Genomic DNA, 23440 nt, shown 5'->3' with positions numbered 1-23440 from the left:
AGGACATGAAAGTCTAGTGTTCAAAACTCAGGATGGTGGTTTTTCTGTGGAAACGAGTTCGATTCATTACAATTTTTGTGTGTTTTTGTTGCAACTTGTGTGGATAATAACGGGTGACAAGGGTTGGATGAGACTTTGAGACATAAATTCAATCATAATGGATTTGGGAATGGTTACACAAAGAAGCACGGCAGTGTCCACAACATCTCAAGCAGATGACTACTGTTTTTCTCTATTTGGACACAATTGTCTAAAAAATTTGCAAAAGAAGCTGTGTGTGAAGAACTAATCTCGTAACAAAGGTGCAAGTGTTAAAAGCTGGAAGCAGTGGCCGAAATTTTAAAGTCGAGTAAAACTAAAACGCCAGTTTCATCACCCAAAAGCATTAGTTTTATTATTTATGATACCCAACACGAAATACTAGCATTATCATAACACAACTTTCACCGCATTTCAAAGTGGAAACATTAATTGCTGTAATTTTTGTTTGTTATTCTTGAGGAACACGCGCAATGCCCCACCCAGTTAAAAAGTCATCGAAGAACACCCACATCAATTGCACAACGTTCGTTTTTAAATTATCGCAAAATTATACCCCGGAGGCTATTAAAGAAGCTTCCAACTGCCTACCATTTTAAGCTATCGATACCTTTCACGACATGAAGCACTCACACACGCGTCGCATTAGTATGATTTATATCGTCTGTCTCGCAGACGAGCTTTTTACATTCGTAACGTGTTAACTATTAGTATTCATTAGTGACGTTCAATATATACAAGAATTTCTTAAAGAATCTAAATACCCACCGCGTCGATCGACTACGAAATTATCTACGCTCAGATTCGATTTTCATCTAATTGTTAATAATCGTTAAAATGGAATTTGTGTTTTGCGATATGGGCGCACTTAACTCCATCAGGTTACTTATTGCATAACAAACTTCTATAGCGATCCGGTCTCTTTGTGCCGCTGGAATTTCGTTTGTAAATTCCTTTGTGGTGTAGGTCGCGTGCAAATATTTGGATAATTGGACGGTTTAATCTTGATAAAAATTATTTACGAATTAATTAAGATAAGCCCGAAAGAGTTGTGTATCTCTATTAAGATCGCTTGGCTTAGAGAAAGCCCACTAGAGAAACCGTTCCTACAACTTTTACATTTGAGACACTGTGTACGCGCATAATACGTAACTGAAATTCGGAATTGCAAATTTTCAGGCACTAACGAAGTCGAATTCTGGACATTACCTTAGATTTTCATTTTTTACGCGTTTGAAGAAATGATGAAGATAGTAGGAAGACCGAAAAAGGGGAAGGATAGGGTCCAGGCCGAATTATTACAGTACGCATTAGAATGGCTAATAAAGGACCTACATGAATCAATTGATATTCACGACCAGGAGGATTCTAGACGAACACTGGAGGACAAGAACCAAATATGGCTTCTAGCAATAGACCTGGCGAAGGCCTTCGACCAAGTGAAGCATGAAGCATTAGTAACCTCTCAGACATTACTGCGACTGCCCAAATTCTCAACTAGAATTATAATAAGGAGTATACTAGTATACAATGGATTTGGGTAGAAGACCGAGCACCAAATGAAAACCTGAGGAATCAAACAAGGATGTCCGCTATCCGCAAGGCTCTTCGCGATAGCACTGAACAACTCCATAGAGCAAACAAGGAGGGTGGTGAGGAAGTACAGGACGGATGACCACTTACAACTACCGACACTATTGGCGTACGCGTACGACTCGTAATCGCGGACAAGAAAGAAGATTTCGAGACCTTCGTCCCAACCGGCGAGGTATACTTGGAGATGGCCCGCCTACGAATAAACAACGAAAAGACCTGCATGATTATAAGAGATCCAGAAAGCAAGATTCAACACAAGTAGTCCGGGTTTTTCAGGCAGGTGAAATGAATAGAAATTGGGCAAAAAATAATTAAAACAGCTGAATTTTTCCGCGGGTGAAATCCCGGGGGTTGAAAGGAGTGGAAAGTGGTGTTTTGGAAATTGTGGCGAAACTATTAATTTTAGACGATAATGTTAAATGTAAAAGTTATAGAGATTAAAAAAGTGAGCAACTTTTGTATCTGCACTATTTTCACATAGAGCCGAATTCAGAGTCCTCCCTAATTTCAAACTCACACTCAACTAGTTAGTCACTCATTTCTAACTCAAGTTAGTGCGAATCCTGCTCATTCTCACTTTTGGTATTCAGAGAACATCTGTAATGCGTGACTAATTTGAGTGGGGTTTTAGTATGGAATCTGTCAAAAATATTGTTAGGGGAACGATTGGTAGTGGAAATTTTACCAAGTAACTAACAAACCGCTCTGGAAAGGCTAACTTCAGCATAAACAGATATTTAATTTGAACTTGTTTCTGACGTTTTCGCAAATCTCATAGTTTTTGTTAGTCTTCTTATTAGTTTATGTTATTGGGGTTATTAATTTTGTTACTGTTAATATTGTTCTTATCGTCATAACTATGAACGCCAATAAAAAACCATTTATAACCCGAGATGAGAAGATTTTTAGCATTGGAAATGCTTATGTTTTGTATGGGTTTGAAGTTACTGGTTAGTCGAGCAGAAAAGAAGACAATTGGTGTCGCATCAAGTGATGATTGTCCCGTACTTGACTGCAATCGGTAGATTCAGGAAAAGTCGCGGATACTGTCGATACGGTAGGTACTTACGTAACAGTGCGCAAGGGATTTGTTAATTCGAATCTAAATTTATCGCACATCGCCCGTGATGGTATTACACGCATGTTACGACACGAGCAAGCTTGCGAGCGAGTGGAGCAAGTGATACTTGTACGGTTATTATTTCCAATACCTCCGATGGTTGCAAGGATTGCGAAATCTGTGAATTTTTTTTAAGAAATTGTGACCCGGTATATTAACATCGTCGAATGTAAGAAGACCGATGCTGTGTCCGTGTCACAACGAAAAAAGGTCTGGCAGGCAATCGTGTCCTTTACTTACTAAGTTAATGTCTATAACAACACACTTAAAAACTACTTTGCAATAAAATATTCTAACAAACACAGGAAACACATTTGACATAACCAAGTTATTTTAAATTAGTGACACTTAAGGGTAGTCCAAAGCTGACTTACATCGTACTCATCTCTTATACTCACTAGTTAGTAAGATTTTAGTCACTCATGCCCAGTTGCACCAACAAAATTAAGCCTTGCTTAAAGTTAAGTCGAACTTAAAATCTATGGCAACGATTATTAAGACAATCGTTGCTATGGTAGTTAAGTGATGCTTAACTTTGAGCGATACTTAATTTTGACGGTGTAATTGGCTATCATTCAGTCTAATTTGTTTCTGAATACCAATGTCAGAGTTTAGGTTGAAATTAGTAGGATCTGAGTGAGTTTGAAATTAGGAAGGACTCTGAATTTGGCTCATAGCCTCCAATTTTCCTAGAAAATCCGGAAAACTGTTTTTTTCCTTTTTTATTCTTATTTTTGCGAAAAAATGTCGATTTCACGATTCACGATTTCTGAAAAAACCCACCTCTTTTTCAAGGGGATGAAAAATCTATTTTTTTTGCAAATAAATTAACGTATTGGATCCGCGTTAATAAAAAGTTTTTGAAATTTGTCTTCTCTCTCCTCTTTAATGTTGCTAAAATATTTTCTTTTGTTTCCTAGTGCCCAACTGCATTAATTAAACATCTTTACTATTTCTTTTTTCTGCATTTTTACCGCAATAAAAGCAATTTGAAGTAAAATCGAATTCTTTTGCTTCCTGAACAATTTGTTTCTGTTCACTAACTCTTCTTTCTGCCTGTTTTACAGCTGATGGGATTAAGCTGAGCCTGTTGATCGTTAATTTACAGGAATTATGAATATAAAATCCTCATAATGTTAAATCCAGGTTTTACATCTCAAATCATTTGCTTTGGCCGGTAAAACTAACGTTCTTATTGCAGATTTTGCAAGTTTATCAACAGCCCCAACGCAATTGCAACAGCATAAAACAGACAGGAAGAAGAGTCAGTGAACAAAAAGAAATTGTGCAGGAATCAGGAAGCAATAAGATAATCTGATTTTATTTCGAATTGCTTTTATTGCGGTAAAAATGCAGAAGAAAGAACTAATAAAGAAGTTTTAACTAAAACAGTTAAACATAGGATAACAAAAGAGAATATTTAAGCAAACATTAAAGAGAAGCAAGAAGACAGATTTCGAAAAAATCTTTATTAACATCCAACATGTTGCTTTATCATGCCAAAAACCGTGTATATCTTAAAACTGTTTTTCCAGTTTTTGGCGATTTTCTCCAATTTTGCTATAGGAATAATATTTTTTTATTTTTGTTTATTAAAATATAAGCCTTCCCGAAAATTTTGCTACCCCGCGCACCTCTGTACGATGAAAAAAATAGATTTTTCATCCCCTTGAAGAAGATGTCGTTTTTTTCAGAAATCGTGAGATCTTGGAAACGGTTCAACTTTATATTTCCTCCAAATTTAAAACCCCTGCGACTTTTTTTTCGCAAAACTAAGAATAAAAAACAAAAAAACAGTTTTTGCGGTTTTTCTAGGAAAATTGGAGGTTAACTGAAAATAGTGCAAATACAAAAGTTTCTCATTTTTTTAAATCTCTATAACTTTTTCATTTAACATTTTCGTCTAAAATTAATAGTTTTGCCACAATTTGCAAAAAGTGCCTGAAAAACCCGGTTTCACCCGTTAACTAATTTTTTTGTAAAAAAAATATTATATAGCCTGGACTAAAGGAAGAAAGATCAGAATAGCTGTGAGGGGGATAACCGTGAAGCACAAACTTAAATATCTGGGAGCGTACATAAGTAGCACTGTAACGGTCTAGTCAAATAATCCAGGATTATTGTTTAATCCGGTATTAAGCCATTTGATTGGCTTTATATTGCAGTAGGCAGCCAATCAAATATCAAAATTCTTGCTTAAAGTCAGATTTGGCAAATAATGTAGGATTTTGATTATAATTCGCTTTCCTGCCACCGGCCGTAAGTGGGCACAAACAGAATAAACAACGCATTCAGAGACACACAGGGAATCCGGAACATCACACGAGAGAAGAAAATACCGGACAGCTTGAAAATGCTGCTATACAACACGATCATAGCTTCGACAATCTTATACGAAGTGAATTCCCCAGCGCTAACAAAGAGCAATAGACAAACAATGAGGAGGGCGGAACGGAAGGCACAAAGGATACTGATGGAAAACAGCAACCTCACAAGAAAGCAGATAAGGGAATTACTAGAAGGAAAGACAATCACCAGGAGACTGAAGATGAGGCAGCTAAGATATTGGAGGAACAAAGGCCATATCTAGGAACCCATATTCTTCAGGTGGCTCGGAATGGAAAGTTGGCCGTACCAAGTATACAACTTGTAGGGTTTTCCGATGGTGGCGTATGGAAATTGCCTGTATCTCGCGGGCTAAACCCCGAGGCTTTGTTGGTGTGTAAGACTTGGTTCTAAGGGTCCGATCGGATCCAGATGACTTTTTAAAAGCTGAACAAAATACAGGTTTACATCATTTCTCATTATCTTCGAATGTCCGAGCGTAATCATCCCAGGAAGAAATTCCTATACTCCCGTACTGGAATACCAAGCCCATCCTAAATCAATAATCTCTATATTTTGTGCCTCCTTCAGTTACCTTCTAAAACGTCTGACATTATAATGCAGGTTACTATTCGGTGCATTGTGAGGAATGGAGAAATTATGTGGTTTTCCGATTTGCATAACCTACTATACATTCCTTCGTCGAAATTACATCTTAGGTCGAGGTCAGCCGTAGTGCTAATAAATACCCCTGCTTGTGCAATCGTGAATAATTAATCCGTTAACGTGGAACGAAGCCACTTATACGGTAACATAAACATTTCTTCCATATTTAGTTTCTTCGTTACAAATTATGTTGTGTATTCTTCCAATAATGGTCACATTTACAAGTGTGCGAATGAAAATGCCGGTATTATGAGACGTTTTGCGGCACTTTTTTTGAAATGGTTTGCAGGCAGAGCCACGCCTCGTGACATATTTATTTGATCATTGTTCGTGGTTCAAAGGTGTAATTTTACATAAAATTCTATCAGTACACGTTTTCTCTTGCTCTTCCCCGATCCATTATTATTAACGGCCGCGTTCATATCACATGCTAATGAGTGTAAATCTCGCGATAAAATGTGCACATGTGCACGAAAGCAATTATAAAACCTCCCCGATAAGTGGAAGAACTGATCTTGAGTATTACCACATTCATCGCAAAGCCTTAATGGATAAAAGCGACGAAGGGAATGCCTTTTTAATAGAAATTTCCATTATACCTTCGTAAATCGTTAATCTTGATTAAATGGAAGCGTCGCGGTCGTACAACAAAAAAATTCCCACTATCTCCAATTTTGCACGAGCGATTTTTATGCTTTTCTTTTAGATATTTGATCGTCGCGCGATTTTTTTTACCGAACGAAGTCGGTAAAGACCTCGAACGAAAATTGAATTGGAATGCTTTCAAGTCGTCTTTATGTGCAGGCAGCAGAGAATATCGTTTATTTCCATTTTGTGTTTCTATTATGTATTGCGCGGTGGCGTGCAGATATCTCGAATTGAGACAGAATAGTAAAATTATATGTTTCGCCCACTCGATGTACAGAAGTAGTCGGTGATAATGAACGGTTTGTTCTGCTGAAGACACTGAGTTGTTGCCTTAATGGCCTGTCGCCCATGACTTCAACAACTGTAACCTGAGTTTGTCATTTGTAAACATTGCGGTTTTCATTTTTTGAGAAGTGAGCTCGCGATTTCTGCCAAATTCAAACTTTCTAAATTAATATTGAATTGAATTGTTGTTTTTCAACTTGAGCGTCGTGTTTCGAACACAAGTTGGTGGATTAAATGGGATCAATATCAGAATTCGGAATACAACTTTTGCGTCGACCAGTCAGACATTGGGGGAATTTGAAACTTCCTATCAGAGCTATAGTTCCAGCCCTCGATGTTTCGAAATTATTTCATTTTTTAAGAAATTCAGTCTCATATCCACTGAGACGACGAAATAGGCCTTTTCCTATTTCATGGTTCGAAAATCGAAACCCTGGAGCAGATTCGCCGCGATTTTCTTTGCTTTAAATTCGCCCAATGCTTGTGGACGCGAAGTATGGGCGGTATGAATTTGCGTGTGACAATTCGCGGCAAATTCGCTCCATCTGGACATGATCTTAAACCCACAAATAACCAAACCGATGAATTGGGGACGCATTTTTGTGAAAAAAATTTCATAGCAAAGAATCGAACCCTGGCCGCCCGGGTGTAAATCCGGATATTCTAGCCACTATAACATTGTCGTACACATTCAATCGTGACTAAACATTTCAACATTTTGAGTGTCCACGTGGTTACTAAACAATAACGATTCCAACGTGATTTTCTTTAAAAACAAAATGAAACTCAATCCACACTCTAATACATCTAGGGATTGAGCTATAACGCGGTAGAAATACAACTATTTGGTGCACTGCAAATCTTCTCAATACGAATGAGAAAAGTCACTATTAGAATTCTTAATTCCAAAATTGATAGGGGTGATATTCATATTTAAACAATACATGCCTCTCCAATTGCATAAAGTTTTTCAAGACTTCCCCAACGTAAGTTAATGTAATACAAAGTGTTCTCAAAATAACAAGTGAAAATTTGGCATGCAACAAAAAGGTATTCATTTCGAAGGGTGTTTCTTTGAGGTGAATATTCCGAGGGTGAATTTTTCAAATTAAAAGTAGGTAAACTATTCGATTCGCGGTAGTGTGGATATTTTTGCATATTCATTGCTCTCAGTTTTCACCAATCATTTCCTCTGTTAAGATCGTTAAAATCTCACGTTTACTTTAAGAAAAAGCAAATTAAAGATAATTGTTAGAACTTTACGCACCACCGACACGTATCGGATGTTATCGTTAGCACTAACGCAGAAGTAATCAATTGCGAATCGGTCTTGATTTTCTCGCAAGTTAGAAATCGCCTTAGATCACACCCAAGCGAAGCAATTAAATTTTTTCTCGCTGCGCCTTCCCCACGCAAGATTAGTATCAAGGTAATGCGGTGGTCCATAATTTTATAGAGCTGAATCGTAAATACTGCCATACGAATTGTTTATTGCTAATTAAGTAATTATGCTATTTATATTATTTCTACATCTTTGATCTTGAGAGAGAATATAAATGGTAGGTACAACTTCTAGCTATGGTGACATTTATTACGAAGTGATTCTCGTCAAGGCCCGAATCGGTCTTTTTCTCTGGAAAACGTGTGGAAAATCAGGCGGTTTGGAATTTTAAATTTGGTGACAATGAAAAACTCCCCACAATTCTTTGCAATTGCAGGAATCTGCCTCATAAGAATGACAAAGGGTTGAAAGTTATAAATTGCAATCATGTTATACAATATTCCAATTGTCAGTTACCCAGAGTCGAGTCCAGCTTCAAGATATTCAAACTTTTTTTTCTAACAAAAAAGCTGATAAAAAGATATTCATATTACCGTGTATGAAGATACAAATTGTATGATGTTTTTTAGATCACGTAACATTTTGATAAATGCGAGGGGTATGTAGAATAGGAAAAATCCATAGTCAAAAAATAAAGGAGAAGAACACAAATAGTTCGTGGAATTGGAAGAATTTTAAAAAAAAAACCAGCAAATACGAAGAAAACAAAAAATTGAAAAATCGAAGGAAATCCGAAAATAAAATAGTTTATGGATCTAAAGTATGAAGATTTTAAAAATCTGAAGAATTAGGAGAAACAGCAGAATGCTTTAATAATAAAAATCCAAAATTCTAAAGAATCCCGTTTTAGCACGCCAGCTAGGTATAGATTTTGATTTAAATTTTTCAATTTTTTTCACAGTAAAGTAGAAATTTTTAGATTAAAGTAAGTATCATGGTTCTAAATTATTTTCCAGACAAATATTGGTCTTGGAACAGAATGGACTGGTTGATTACAACCACTAACCTTTTGAATGGCTCTTTTGTTCTCTTAATTACTTCAGGGTGGTGGTGCAATGGCGAGAGTTTTTCTCGGGTTCAGACGATTTTATAAGAGGAATTCGCATTCTGACAATGAAAGCGACCAGTCGCCCTATAACAATTGGAATTCGCGTTTAGGTAATTGAAGAAGTTCAAAGTTTGTGATCATCTTTGTGGAAGGGCACAATGCGTTAATTAAAAAGAAGTTTGTAATAAGTAATAAGGCTGACTTGCATCCAAATATAAAAGTGCATTCGTTAGCGTATTTTTTCTATAAAAATTTGATGTGTCCGAGCATTTCCGAATTCGTAAATTTCACTTAGAACACTCGGGGTACCAATTTTGCGCACCTTTGGAACCTAACGTTTTGTAGACGATATTTGCATTCAGTAGAAACGTAAAATTGTAGCGTTGAGAACATCGCTTGTATACCAAATGCGCGAAATTACCGTTTTACCATTATAATTCTCCACACAAAGTCAAAAATGCCAAAATCCTCGCATTTCTGAACGGCGGCGGCGTCCCACAAAAATCTAAATCAGCCATCGTAACGGCAAAAACTTTATCAAATAATAATCGAACTGTACGAATCATTGACCTTAATTCTTGCATCGATCAAATCATTGCTCGAAGGGAACTTGAGGCTATTATTTACAACGACTGACAAATTATATATTACAGTTTGTGTCTTGGAATAAAGGCAAGGCTACCAATTCAAACGCTTTTCTGACAAATCGAGAAAAGGAAGCAATAAAATTGTGCGGCTGCACTGACCTTTTGGTGTCAGGAATGAGAGTGGTAAATAGCGGGCGGACAAAGACGATTGTATGCTAATTCAAAGCTGGAGGATGAAAAATGGATTAGGTGTTAATATGCGTATCTTCCGGATTTTAAGATTGCACAAGAGGTGGCGTGTTTTTCGATTTTTAAAAAGCGCACTCGACCATTTTTATTTTCAGCGGTAGCTTCTTCAGGAACAAGGTATTCGTTCCTTAAGGCTTTACAGTATACATATTAAAACAAGATTAAGAGCACACCAAATACCAAAAATTTACCAAAGATTAAATCGATCCAACTACTTGTCTAGGGAGTAGCTTCCACCCCTTTTTCTTTTGCAACAAATTTCCGTCACAAATCCATAAAATCCTGAATCGACCAACAGGTAAAAAGGTCTACCTAGCAATTGTAATAGAAACCGCAAACCATCTAAACTAAAGGATTGTCTTAGAAGCCGTTATTTCATTTCTCTTTATTGTTTTGAAACTTCCTCTAAGATGGAAGGCTTAGTATTCGCAATTTTTGTCCTTATTTGCTTATAGGAGTTTTCCTACAGTCTATCTCGCAGATCTTCCTGGAAGTCTACTGTTTGTAAAGACACGAAGGGTGGCAGAATCGGCGACGAAACGGTAAAGACGATAAATAAAAGGACCAAAAGGTAACGATTCGTTGTTTTAAATGCAAAAAGCCATGGCACAAAGCAAACGTGTGTTCCATACTCTCCCGAGCCCTCGGTGCCACATTCTACCTCAACACGTTCAGCCCTAAGGACTCTATCATAGTTTTATTGATACAAGTGCCAAAAGCACTAAATATTTTGGGGAATAATGTACAACAGGGGGGTCTGGGGGTTATGGAAAACCCCTCAGGAAGAAATAAAAATAAATGATCATTTCGCTACAGATATCATAAGATCTTCGGCCGCTGTGGAATATCCCCAGACCTGCAGGTGCTACATTCTACCTCAAAATGTTCAGCCCTAAGGACTCTTTCATAGTTTTTCATAGAGGACACCGTATCTTCCTAAAAATTTTGATACAAGTGTCAAAAGCATTAAATATTTTGGGGAATAATGTCCAACCGGGAGGCCTGGGCGGTATGGAATACCCCTCAGGAAGAATTAAATGTTCATTTTGCTACACATATCATAAGATCTTCGGCCGTTGGGGGGATTTCCATATCCCTCGGACCTCTCGGTGCTACAATCTACCTCAGAACATTCATCCCTAAGGACTATATCACATTTTTTCATAACAGATACCGTATCTTCTTAAAAATTATGATACATGGGCCAAAAGTAGTAAATATTTTGTGACGAATGGAATATCCCCAGACCTCTAGGTGGTACATTCTACCGCAAAACGTTCAGCCCTAAGGACTCTTTCATAGTTTTCCATAGAGGACCGTATATTCCTAAAAATTATGATACAAATGTCAAAAGCATTAAATATTTTGGGGAATAATGTCCAACCGGGAGGTCTGGGGGATATGGAATACCCCTGGGAATACCCCTTCAGACCTCTCGGTGCTACTCAACACGTTCAGCTCTAAGGACTCTATCATAATGTTTCGTAGAGGACGCCGTATCTTCCTAAAAATTATGGGGGTCTGGAGGGTATGGAGTGCAGAAAGAAAAAAAAATTGATACAAGGGCCAAAAGCGCTAAATATTTCAGGGAAGTGTACAACCGGGAGGGTCTAGGGGGGTATCGAATTTTCCTTACAGTGTATGGCTCTATGGTGATAACCGTGGCTCTTTGACTTTAGCTGAGAATCAAACCTATAATTCCAGAATGTGTCTGTCTGTCACATTATTATGGTTGATTTCCATTTTCTCAGTGTTGTATGTTTATATTGTTGATATAACTGACGTATTTTTGTCTATTAACCCCTGCACCAATATAAAACCCTTTAAAAATCGTTTTGGAAATATTCTTATAAATTTTCTTTAAAAAAATGATTGAGAGCACTTTTTTACAGATTAAGCGACAATACTAAATAAGATTTGTACTTCCACACTCCAATTGTCCAGTGATGGTGACCACTTTGTTGCCCGAAACGTGTACTTGTTAAAGTGTTATTGTGGTTTATTGTTGGCGTTTTAGACATAACTCCCAGGTGCTTCCAGTATAATTCGAGATTCACTTCAGCCGGTTTTGATTGACTATTATAATTATGGCACATCCTAGTCCGGCAGACCCAACAAAAGAGCAACATTTAGAAATTAAGTAACGCGCCCATTTGAACAATTTCAATAATTTCACTTATCCTTGTAACAGATTTAAGAAACGATTGTCAACTTAACAAATGATATTTTTCTTTTTCATTGTCCACTTTAAGGTTTTAGTTTAGAAAGTGGAACATCGATTTGATTTATTAACATCCCGAGCGTTATAAATCAAATAATCGTCGAGTGCTACCAGAACATTTAACTGTAGGCATAACGCAATTGTTTTGTTCTGCCCTAATTGGGCAATTGAGATCGGTCCAATTAAAGAGCAGATGGAGGAGAGACAAATGGCAAAATCAATTTCCATATTTAGCTAGGTACGTTATTATAACAACGTAACGTTTCGAAACAGGTTTTAAAATGATTTAATTCTGGTTGACAAATTCGGAATTGTTCACAAACCCGTTTTAATTATTTAATATTGTAGTAGGTACTATTTTTAATTTTCTTGTCGCAAAACACCTGTAACAGACGGATTAAGATCAAGATACTAGCCACTAGCACTTGGCGATATTAATATTGTAACAATCGATGACTATTTGGAGCTATCGTTCCCAATGAATGAACATCATTTAAACGTAATAACCCGAGATAAGTATAATTCATACATCGAGATTAATGGGCTCATTTGTTTACAAATTTCCGTCTAATTTGTGAACCGAAATGACGTTATCAGTTTAATGTATTTTACTGGGCATCTGCACTCGATATGATAAATTTCTAGGAAGTGAATACAGAAGGAGATAGCGGCGAATTCAGGTTCATTAACAAAAGGATCGGTCTTATCTACTTTTTCTCCTTGTGCTGATGACATTGACGTTGATGGCGTTACTTGTTGACTGCTTGCTTTTACCGTAATCGAAAGGACCTGGTTATTCATGTATCAATTCTATTCGCCGATTACAATCGCCAAGAAAGATCTTAAACGAAGCAATTTTATTTTGTGCTGACACATGAACGGGTTGATTTGGTGATTGCACCTTTAAAAACGCCTAGACAGGAAACAGAGTAAGAGAAAATTTTCCAAGACTATTCCAGAAAGAGTCTTCTAACATGATTTTTAAGAAAACATGTGCAGTTTTCCAACAAAAATTTCAAAAAAGATATTTTGAAGGTGCTTTCTAACAAGATTCTTCAGAATCAATGGTTTTCAAGAAAATTTCTACTAAAACTCCTAGATAGAGTTTTAAGCAGGTTTCAACAGAGGATTCTAAGATGTTTATAACTATTCCATAATGTATAGGAACATGAGTAGAATTTCGAATTCAAAGATTTAAAAAAGTTTTCGGGAGAATCTTCTGGGATAATTTCCAAGAGGAATTCAAGTATTAACAAAATTCTTAATAACCTATCAGACTTCTGTAATATTTTCGAACATTATTCATTAAAGATTTCAAAAAAGGATCGGGATAATGTCATTTTTTTTAAATTTGAATTCTTTTGACTTTCTCTGAGTGACAACTTTATCAAAAAATGTGCACTAATTTCGGAAATTCCATAATTTACTTACGAATATTACTAATTTCGTCAACCGCGATATAAATCAAATCAAAGAATTTCTCCGTGGATTTTGTTAACTTTATGATATAATCTTTTTAGCGCATTTCCACAAAAATAAAAAAAAATGCGCTATTGTGGCCACTTTGTCCGTCCGTCCGTCCGTCCGTCCGCTAACTTTGCGACGCTACTAGTTTTTTTATCTTAAGAGCTATTGTTCTACTTTTTTCGCTATTTGGTTCGTTATGGTGTCGAGTCTTGTACCCAGGAAGGAATTTTTTCTGTACCGCTTACAAAAAAAGTTATTGTAAAAAAAACAAAAAACCGTTTTTCACATGTTCCATAATTTTACACTTTTGCCGTTTATTAACGATCCTAGAGATCGTTTATAATTTTGCATTGCTATCTGTCGCCTGCCGGTTGGTCTCTCCGTCTGTTCCTTTGTCTGTTTGTCCATCTATCTGTCCGTGTGAACCATAACTTTGTTTAGAAATGTTCGATCGCTTTTACATCTCCGTTAGTTATGAACTGAATTGCATGAAATTCAATATGGGCATAGCTTTAGCCATATAATACGCCATGCCAAAAGTTGAATCGAATCGATTCAAAATTCACAGTGCCCTTTTCGCATCTCGACCATTTATAAACCGAATTGTAAACTTTTTTACTTATAAAAGTATTTTAATGAAATTTGATACATAGACACTTGGAATAAAGGAAATTCAAACGCCAATTTCAAAATTTGGTTTTGCGCATGCGCAGTGCCAACTTTTTTATTTATGGAAGAATTTAAACGAAATTTGATACATAGGCACTTTGGATAAAGGAAAATCAAACGCCAATTTCAAAATTTGGTTTTGCGCATGCGCAGTGCCAACTTTTTTATTTATGGAAGAATTTAAACGAAATTTGATACATAAGCACTTCGAATAAAGGAAAAATCAAACGCCAATTTCAAAATTTGGTTTTGCGCATGCGCAGTGCCAACTTTTTTATTTATGGAAGAATTTCAACGAAATTTGATACATAGGCACTTGGGATAAAGGAAAATCAAACGCCAATTTCAAAATTTGGTTTTGCGCATGCGCAATGCCAACTTTTTTATTTATGGAAGAATTTAAACGAAATTTGATACATAGGCACTTGGAATAAAGGAAAATCTAGCGCCAGTTTCAAAATTTTATTTTGCGCATGCGCCGTGCCAACTTTTTTATCTATGGAACTATTTAAGTGAAATTTGATACTTAGGCGCTTGGAACAAAGGAAAATCTAACATTAGTTTTAAAATTTAGGTTTGCGCATGCGCAGTTCCAACTTTCTTATTTAGAAAAGCATTGAAATGAAATTCTTCTCATAAACTGAAATTGAAGTAGCACGTCAACAATGGATTGCCCATGTGCAACGCTATCTTTCATATTTGTGGCCGGATTTTTACGATTTTAACAGAAGTTGCATCTTACAAATGGGAAATGAATGCAAGTGGAAATGCGCTTTATGTAAATCGTTTTACTTGTTTTTCATTTATGAATTCCACCGACATTTTTTTCTTAATTTCCAAATATGAATATTTGTGTATACAATTTCATACCTACTTGTTTCTTACTCTCTACATTGATACTGTTACTTTTGCCTTGAAATTTCAGGGGTAGACAACACTACTTTCTAGTTTTTCTGAGATCCTTTAAAAAGATTCAATTATTAGGTACTTGCTTGTTTTACAATCACAACAATTGCTGCACCATCGCTGTAATGACTAAACAATTGAACTGACCTGTACACTAATACTGCCAAGTGATTTGGGGAGAATTTTAGAATAATTTATACAAAATCGAAAAGAGCATTTCCAACATTTCTAACCAAAGTGTTAGTTTCTTCCTCGGTTTCTTCTATGTATGGCTATTAACATTTTTTTGCTGTTATCAAACAAAAATGTTACAAAAACAGTAGATAAAGACGAAATGTAAAGATGTCGTGACTTTGCGCGGCATGTATCTAAGATGTTTGTTTTGTCCCTGTTGGTTCAATTTTTGCTGTATTAAAAAAATACAACCTGGGTGAATTCTTTTGGTCCGAGGAGTTGAGATCTCATTGTTTTGTTGCCTCCAATAGATTTTGTTTTTTTTTCATTCATCAAGGCTATTTGATTAAAATACAAAAACCGTTGATATAACTGGTATCTTATTTTCAATCTTATGCTGTGATGGCTCGTTGAAAAGAGAATAAAAAATTCTATTAATTAATCTAAAAATCCAACATGGCGCCTATTTAACTTCAGGAAGTTGGTAGTTGTTCCTCAAAAGTAGCCTACTTGAATTTTTTTACATCAAATCTAAATTAAGCGTATCAAAGACAGTAACTTTTATATGAAACTTTTTTTGTATCTCGTATACTTTGGATGATATAAGACATTCAAGGAAATGACCGATTTTAGTTTTTTTGAAATTACGTTCATCCCGAGGTTCAACCTATTCCTCATTTTGAACTTTCACAAGGAAATTTTAAATAAGCAACTGCAAAACGTTGTCCCTTTAACCCATTTTCGATCTTTAATAATAAGAAAGTTATCCATGCAATCGATCTGGGACACACTGTATAAGCGCAATAAATGGCAAAAGTTTAAAATTGTGAGGTGTAATCAATTTTTTTGCTATAACCTTTTTTGTAAGTGGCACAGAAGAAATTCCTTCATTGGTGCAAACCATAACGAACCAAATAGCGAAAAACCTTAAGGTAAAGATCTGCATCTGATAGTGACACGAGCGTTGGGACGTACGGACGGAGAAAGTGTTCACAATAGCGCCTTTTTTAAATTGAAGTGTCTACTTTTCTTCGCTCAGTATACAGTTATACACTATAGGATTTGGACGGGAGTAAAATCATCACGTGGTCGTCACGTGGAATGCTCAGCCGCCGACTTGATGACGCGGGTTCGAACCCAAGCTCGCGAGTTTTTTTAAGACATACATCACAGCTAAAAAAATTGGACGAAGTAGTGAGAGAGAAGGCAGTAGTTACTTTTGTCGGTACTCACCAAGTGTCACTTTCGAATGTTTTGTGGAAACGCGTTAGAAATTGATTTGAACGCAGAAAAGTTGATCCACACATACGTATCAGCGTGTAAAGGAAGAAATATCCGTTGGATAATAATAATAATATCATTTATTGCATTTATACTAGTTACGCTTTTTAATACCACTCGCGCGCGTTAACTATAGCGCGTTCGCACCTCCAAATGCAGTATGGTGTTTATGGACATACAGTACATGCTTGCCAAACGTGACAATGACAGCACAAGGAGATTATGTTTTGTTTTAATACTACAATTTAATCATATGTCAATTTGACATCAATGCGGTTGGAAACAAGGATAGCATTATCGAAGAATGACGCAAACTGCATCTGGAGGTGCGAACGCGCTATAGCATTCGTTACAACAACTCAAAAATATTTGACAATACTTCAACTACTCATGGTAGTATACAGTGAATTTTTTTAAATGCGAACATAGTAGTTTGTATACAATGTAATTTCCCTATGTTCGATTTAAAAAAAAACACCTCAATCTTTTGAGTAGTAGACACAATTGACAGCTGTCACATTTTAAAAAATACCGCCGTCCAAAATCTGTTAGGTTATTGCTTAGAATGTCAAGGAGGACACTTCGAACATTTATTGTAATTGTTTTCGTTACTTATTTTCTTCATTTATGTATTGAATAAATCAAATTAGTAGAATACCAGGTGCACATGACCTACAAACAATTGAAGGTTGGTTCACAATGTATTGTGATGTCAGCGCGTGCCATGTGAAGTCGAAGTTATCGTAAGGTTAAGAAAAATGTATCCTAAAGTTGCTATGGCCTCACATGGCTTCTTTAAAAAAATCTTACCGAGTGCTCTTCATCATAACGACTATGAGTTGCTGTTCATAGTCACACAAGTTGCGCGATTTGGGAATGTGAACCGCGCCCACCTCATAGATTGATGTGTTTTTTTTAAAATCGAACATAGGGAAATTACATTGCATGCAAACTCCTATGTTCGCTTTTAAAAAAACTCTGTATATGAGATTTTAATAACCTATCCTCGAAGCTATCATATGATGTAATAACATACAGCGTGTTCCATATAAAAAATAACATTTTTGTTATTATTTGAAAAATGCTATGTTTTGAAACAGACTGTATGTAATATGTTCGTAAGAAAATATTAATACTGATTTAGAATTAAGTACCATGGAGTATGTGGCACATGGTATACACTATACAAGAAACATATAACTCAGATTTACAAAATATTGTAAGTTGATTTCTATTTACGATATCCAATACACAGGACTGTTCTGCACCAACTGCATATTTTTTTTAATTCTAAAAAATGCGCTAACAAGAGAAATCCGAGAAGAAAATAAGTATCTGGTTGTTAAATTTAATTTTCAAAATGTCCTGTCCACCCCACAGGGACCGGGAATGGTTTTAAATTTTTTCTCGAGTTCTTCGCAAAAATATGAACACTGCAATTCTACTGTTTATGAAAGTGGTACCCGGAACGGCTGCTGTTTATTCCTTTCGGCTAGTTGTAGGTTGGTGATTAACCTCCCTAGTAGATCTTTAGTAAGTAGTATTTATAGTTGCTTGTCGACTAGTTCTAGCGGTTACTTATCTGACTTACCATACCATACTATAGCACTAGAACTAATGCGGGTGTAATTAGAACTAGCAACAAAATATGAGATACCATGTGAAGTTGGTACCTCATTTCTTCAACGGTGATTATTTCAAGTAAATAAATAAATAAAAGTTAAAAAAAATGGAAATTTTACTAAAATTGGTCAAACACTGTAGAACTATGAGTGCAAATAGAACTGTTAAGAAATTTCGCCATTTTTGATAATGATGTGGTTTTAAGATGTTTTGAACATGTACTGTACCATTGTTATTTACACTATCGACCTTTCATAGTTATTTCTTGGAACAGGTACAAACCGCCGCCACATCTGGTGGATGTCGCAGCCGATGAGCAACAAAGTGCGTGCGCTCGCCATTTGGACAGCCTGAGTGTGTATTATGGGCGACAGGTGCTTTTAGATTTGGTCGATCAGCGTGGTTCTGAAGGTAAGCTGCAAAAGGCTTATGCGGACACTGTGCAGGCGCTCGGATTTCCTTTCGTAAGATACGAACCTTTCGATTTCCATTCGGAGTGCCGACACATGCGATGGGATCGTTTGTCGATACTATTGGATCGCATATCTTTGGAGCAGGACGACATGGGATTCTTTTTGTTACTGAGAGATGGATCAATACCTCTTCTACAGGATGGCGTCTTTCGTACTAATTGTGTGGACTGTTTAGATCGGACTAATGTCGTACAGAGCATGATTGCCAGACGATGTTTAGGTAACATATTGCATAAGTTATCTATAATAAAAAGTGAGGAGAGTATAGAGGAATTTCCGTCCTTAGAACGAGTGTTTAAGGAAGTTTGGGCAGATAATGCCGATTTAATTAGTCTTCAGTATTCTGGCACAGGTGCTCTTAAAACTGATTTCACACGAACCGGCAAACGGACGCACGTTGGCCTTATGAGAGATGGCCTTAACTCGTTGACGAGGTATTATAAGAATAATTTCAGTGATGGTTTCCGCCAAGATGCTATTGACTTATTTCATGGCATTGCCGAAATTAAGTCACCATTGCGAATCGAGCGTGGTTGGAAGTATATTACTTTCCCGTCCGTATTATTAGTAGCAATTGCTATGTTTGTGGCATGTGCGATTTTACCTTCGGAGTACTCGACAGATTCTCTTTTGTTTATTCTGTTCTGGGGTGTAATGGTTACAGCAACGTTAACGACCATTTTGAATCATGGTCCTGAGTTTGTTGATCAACCAAGGCTCACTGTTCTCTAATCGCTGTGATGGACGTCTCTTGAGGATTTTGTAGTAAGTATCGTCATTAGAAAGCCAACCACTTGGAATCTGTGGGTTTAGTTTACGTGGCAGTTATAAATGACAAAGCAAATCATTGTCACACTGGTAGTACATTAGCACAAATAGTGAAATTTTGTATACAAAAAATAATTTTTCAAAGTATGTAATGTTTACCTTTGAATGCTTTTCCTTAATTACATTGATTATACAAAAATTGTGAGGTTCGTATTAAATATTTACTCTATGTCAAAAATATGACATTAATTATTTTGACTACAAGGTGTAAACTCAATAGTAAAATTCAGTTATACTGGAATGCCCGCTCCGTTCGCCAGCCTGATCCGAGAGAGAGAGAGCCACAAGGGACATCTCTGTTCTACGCTAATGAGTGATAGTGACAGAAATCCCTCTTGCCCATTATCTCTCTCGGCACACTACGTTCCTATGGCAGGAGACCGCCAGTGCGCATTCCAGTATAAGTATAGTTCAGTGGTCAAATTATAATTCAATTAATTAAAATTCAAAATGAGTGAGAACAGGCCATAATTCTAGAGCGCGCATCATCTCCTTTCTTTAATGTTATATATTCATATTTTCTCAGGTAACTAGACTTCAACATAATTTCAACAATTACAGAAATGAAATTTCAAAAGATCTGGAAAAATTATGATTTTTTAAATATTATTTAAATGAGGTTTTCTGAGGTGGATAGCAACTTTCTTATTTTAAATAGAACACCCTATATATTTTATTGCATTTCCGAAATCTACATGAAAATCTACGTCGTTTGATATGACATTTCCCTATACCTAGCATCAGAGGTTTTCAAGTTATTCAAGATTTTTCAAAATTTTTGACGTTTGACTGTTTCTCTTTCGCGCCCTCTACCTATGGCTCCATTGACTTGAATTTCAAAAAGTCTTCGAAAATCAACAATACTGACGTGATGCTACGTGCCAATGAAATTGTGATCGACCTTCTACAGGGCGTGTTAAAATTAATGGTCAAGTTTAATAACTTCGAACCTTAAAAAGTTGATTTTTTCAAATGAAACCTGCTTTTAGTTTTTTGCACTTGCAAATGTGGAAAAAATTCTACATCGATCAATTATGCCCTATACCTATCTGTTATGGTTTTCATTTTATTTAAGATTTTCTAAAATTGTGACCTTTATATGCATAATTTTCGTAGGAGGCTTTGAAATAAACTCACTCATTCACGAGACATTTTAATAGCGCTCGCGAAGCGCTTCACATGGCGAACGCCCCATTGTTTATTACACGTAGTAAACGGCATGCACTCAGCAGCTGCCTACCACATACCTGTCTCTTTGCATCCTTGTCAGTCGTGGGCTTACATACGCAACGCTTCTTAGTCACTCTCCCCACTCGCGCTTAAAACTAAAGGCGCGTTTAGACGGTTCATTTTGAGTGATCATCTTGAATGAATCATCTAAAGTGATTTTGGCAATTTAAAATCAACCAGAGTGAATTATTTAGTTCATTTAAAGATGGCGCCTCTTGAATAGTTAGCTCCCCTACGATTTCTTTTAAGGCTCTTTTTCAGGATATGCCACAAACACTGCCTGTCTTCGATTGAGTTTAAAATTAACATTGTATGATCATCTTTCCACAACAATAACAAACGTGGTAGTTTTACAATTGCTCACTCCTCACTGTTAATGAAAGTTTCGGTTTCAATAAACACTATAATAAAACAACGAACTTTGAGTATTTAGCCTTTAGCCAAATTGGATCTCTTTGATAAAAAAATTGATATAATGTGATACATACAATCCGCTGTCTTATTGGTTGCTCACATATAGGGCTGACACTATATCATAGTGTTTGGCTACTGATGGGTTAATTGTAGCTGACATAGAGATCAATTTTAGGAAAATAATTTATAAGCAGTATTTTGAAGAAATCCTTCCTCTCATATTGCAAAGGATCACTTAGAAGACCTAGTACCTAAGTGATAAGCTCATAAATTTTTACTTTTTGCCGATAATTAAATCGAGAAAATTTTGCACTAAATGTTGTGTTATACTGTACTTTATATTATATTTTGTTGTTTGTAACATGTAAGTATAATAGACTAATGCCTGGTTTCACAAACGATGATTAAGGTTAATCACTGATTAAAAATATTTGAATGTTAGCCAGCTTTGATTATACGCTCAGATGTTTCCCATTCTAATATTTTTAATCAGTGATTAACCTTAATCATCGTTTGTGAAACCGGGCAATAGTATAAGTGTAATTATATGTAACTACCACTGTAACATGGCGGCTCTATTTTTGTTGCTGTTGTACCTGTACATAGTGGGCCAAAGTAGACGCTTTATTTAGAGAATGTCACTGGCACCAATAACACCTGTCTCAAACTGTCTGGCCATTAGGGGTGATGAAAATAAGTTATACGTTACTAAAGAAACGCCCCATATCGTCCAGACAGTTTGGTCTATACACATTTTCTCACAAATGGAGTTGAGTTTGAGTAAGAAAGCGTCTACTTTGCCACTATACCTATAAATCACAATACATAAAACTTGTGTAGGTTTTTGCGTAGTGTATAGTCACAGATGTATATAAACTGTATACATGTGTGATATAATCATATATATACGGATATAATATACAATGGCATACATGCATTTCTATTTATATAACGTTGTTATCTTTTGTTAAGAATAATTGTTGTTGAAAGGTTTGTATATTTTGTACAGTGAAAGGTTGGTATATTTTTATAGTTTCTGAAATGTAGCGTTCAATTGTAACTATAGTAGATGATGTGAAAGGTCATATTTTGTGAGTTTAATATGTATAATTTGTTGTCAATTTGTATATTCTACTTATATTTAAGTAGTTTTCTGATACAATAAAAATTAAATAAATTTAACAGGAAATTAACAGATTGATTAAGATGAGTGCACTTCATTATTTATTGTGATACTGGTAAAATGCGAAATTTGTGCGATATTAAGTTATGATCATGTCTATACTTCTATGAATTGATGGGACCAGAAATTGTTATCCGTAATCCATATAATTCCGTTTTACATCTACAGAAATATTATCTAGGATTTGCAAGTTTCCATTCTGCCTTCCTGCTTATAGTAGGATTTTTATACCTTCAAAATAAATTACAAATCCGTGTATAAATAATAAAGGTGGTAAAAAAATCTAAGTAGTCAGAGGTATTTATATTTTCCATAGCCTGCTTAGTTCCAAAATTTTGTTTTTTCAAATGGAATGTATATCTTCTGCACCAATAAATTCCTTATTTTTCTTTCTAATTAGGATAATATATAGTTATCAGTATGCTTGATAAGAACAAATTTGACATAAATAGGGAAAACCATTGAACTACATAGGTATATTCCACAGCCTACTTTTGTTTAATCCATATTTTCAGGACGGAATAACAGTTTTCCCTATTTATCTCCATTTTTCTTATCAAACATACATTTTTCTAATTAGAAAAAAATATGGAATTTATTGGTACAAAAATATACTATTTGAAAAAACAAACTGTGGTCTATAGGCAGGTCATGGAAAATATAAAAATATCCCCTTAGTAAGAGACTATTTTTTACAACTAGTATACCTACTGTTTTGATATTTACACAAATAAGTGAGTTATAAATCACATTTTTGGACTTTTGCGTAAGTCTAAACCCGTTAGATCAATGTATGATCTAAGCTAAACTGCATCACTCTTGAGAGGTTCCATATTTTTTGTGAGTTTCAATATTGTTTTTGAAATTGACTTGATTTAACCGTATGCCGAATCACATATTTGATACCGTTATTCTTTTGTTTGAAATCGTGTTTCTTTTTGGTGTAATGTTTCCTTAATTTATGTTTAAGTTTTCATTACATGGTCTTGACTACAGGTAATATTCATATAAATTTTGATCATTCTTTTAAACATGTGAAAATTATCGAATTGTTTTGATGTATGTA

The 23440-nt window shown here is 35.7% G+C and overlaps 1 protein-coding gene across 1 annotated transcript; it reads left to right on the top strand.

Moving 5' to 3' along the window:
- Window positions 1–1280: 1280 nt before the first annotated feature.
- LOC116178288 (phosphatidylinositide phosphatase SAC1-like) lies at window positions 1281–21879 on the top strand. Its single transcript, XM_031497746.1, has 4 exons — window positions 1281–1496; window positions 5186–5393; window positions 18406–19484; window positions 21367–21879. Exons 1-3 carry the CDS (start codon window positions 1281–1283, stop codon window positions 19449–19451), a joined length of 1470 nt encoding a protein of 489 aa, XP_031353606.1. The 3' UTR covers window positions 19452–19484; window positions 21367–21879.
- The last annotated feature ends 1561 nt before the right edge of the window (window positions 21880–23440 follow it).

Source organism: Photinus pyralis, unplaced genomic scaffold (assembly GCF_008802855.1).
Source record: "Photinus pyralis isolate 1611_PpyrPB1 unplaced genomic scaffold, Ppyr1.3 Ppyr1.4_LG8, whole genome shotgun sequence".
In the NCBI taxonomy this organism is placed as follows: Eukaryota; Metazoa; Arthropoda; class Insecta; order Coleoptera; family Lampyridae; genus Photinus; species Photinus pyralis.
Note: the sequence above shows the minus strand (reverse complement) of the source record. Positions and strands in the feature narration are given on the sequence as shown.

Bases quoted from the DNA above. Each gene is read 5' to 3' on its own strand.
- LOC116178288 (XM_031497746.1), top strand. From the start codon at position 1,281: ATGATGAAGATAGTAGGAAGACCGAAAAAGGGGAAGGATAGGGTCCAG. The intron at 1,497-5,185 runs GTAACCTCTCAG...AAAGAGCAATAG, and splicing joins AAGTGAAGCATGAAGCATTA to ACAAACAATGAGGAGGGCGG. The intron at 5,394-18,405 runs GTATACAACTTG...GAGTGCAAATAG, and splicing joins TGGAAAGTTGGCCGTACCAA to AACTGTTAAGAAATTTCGCC.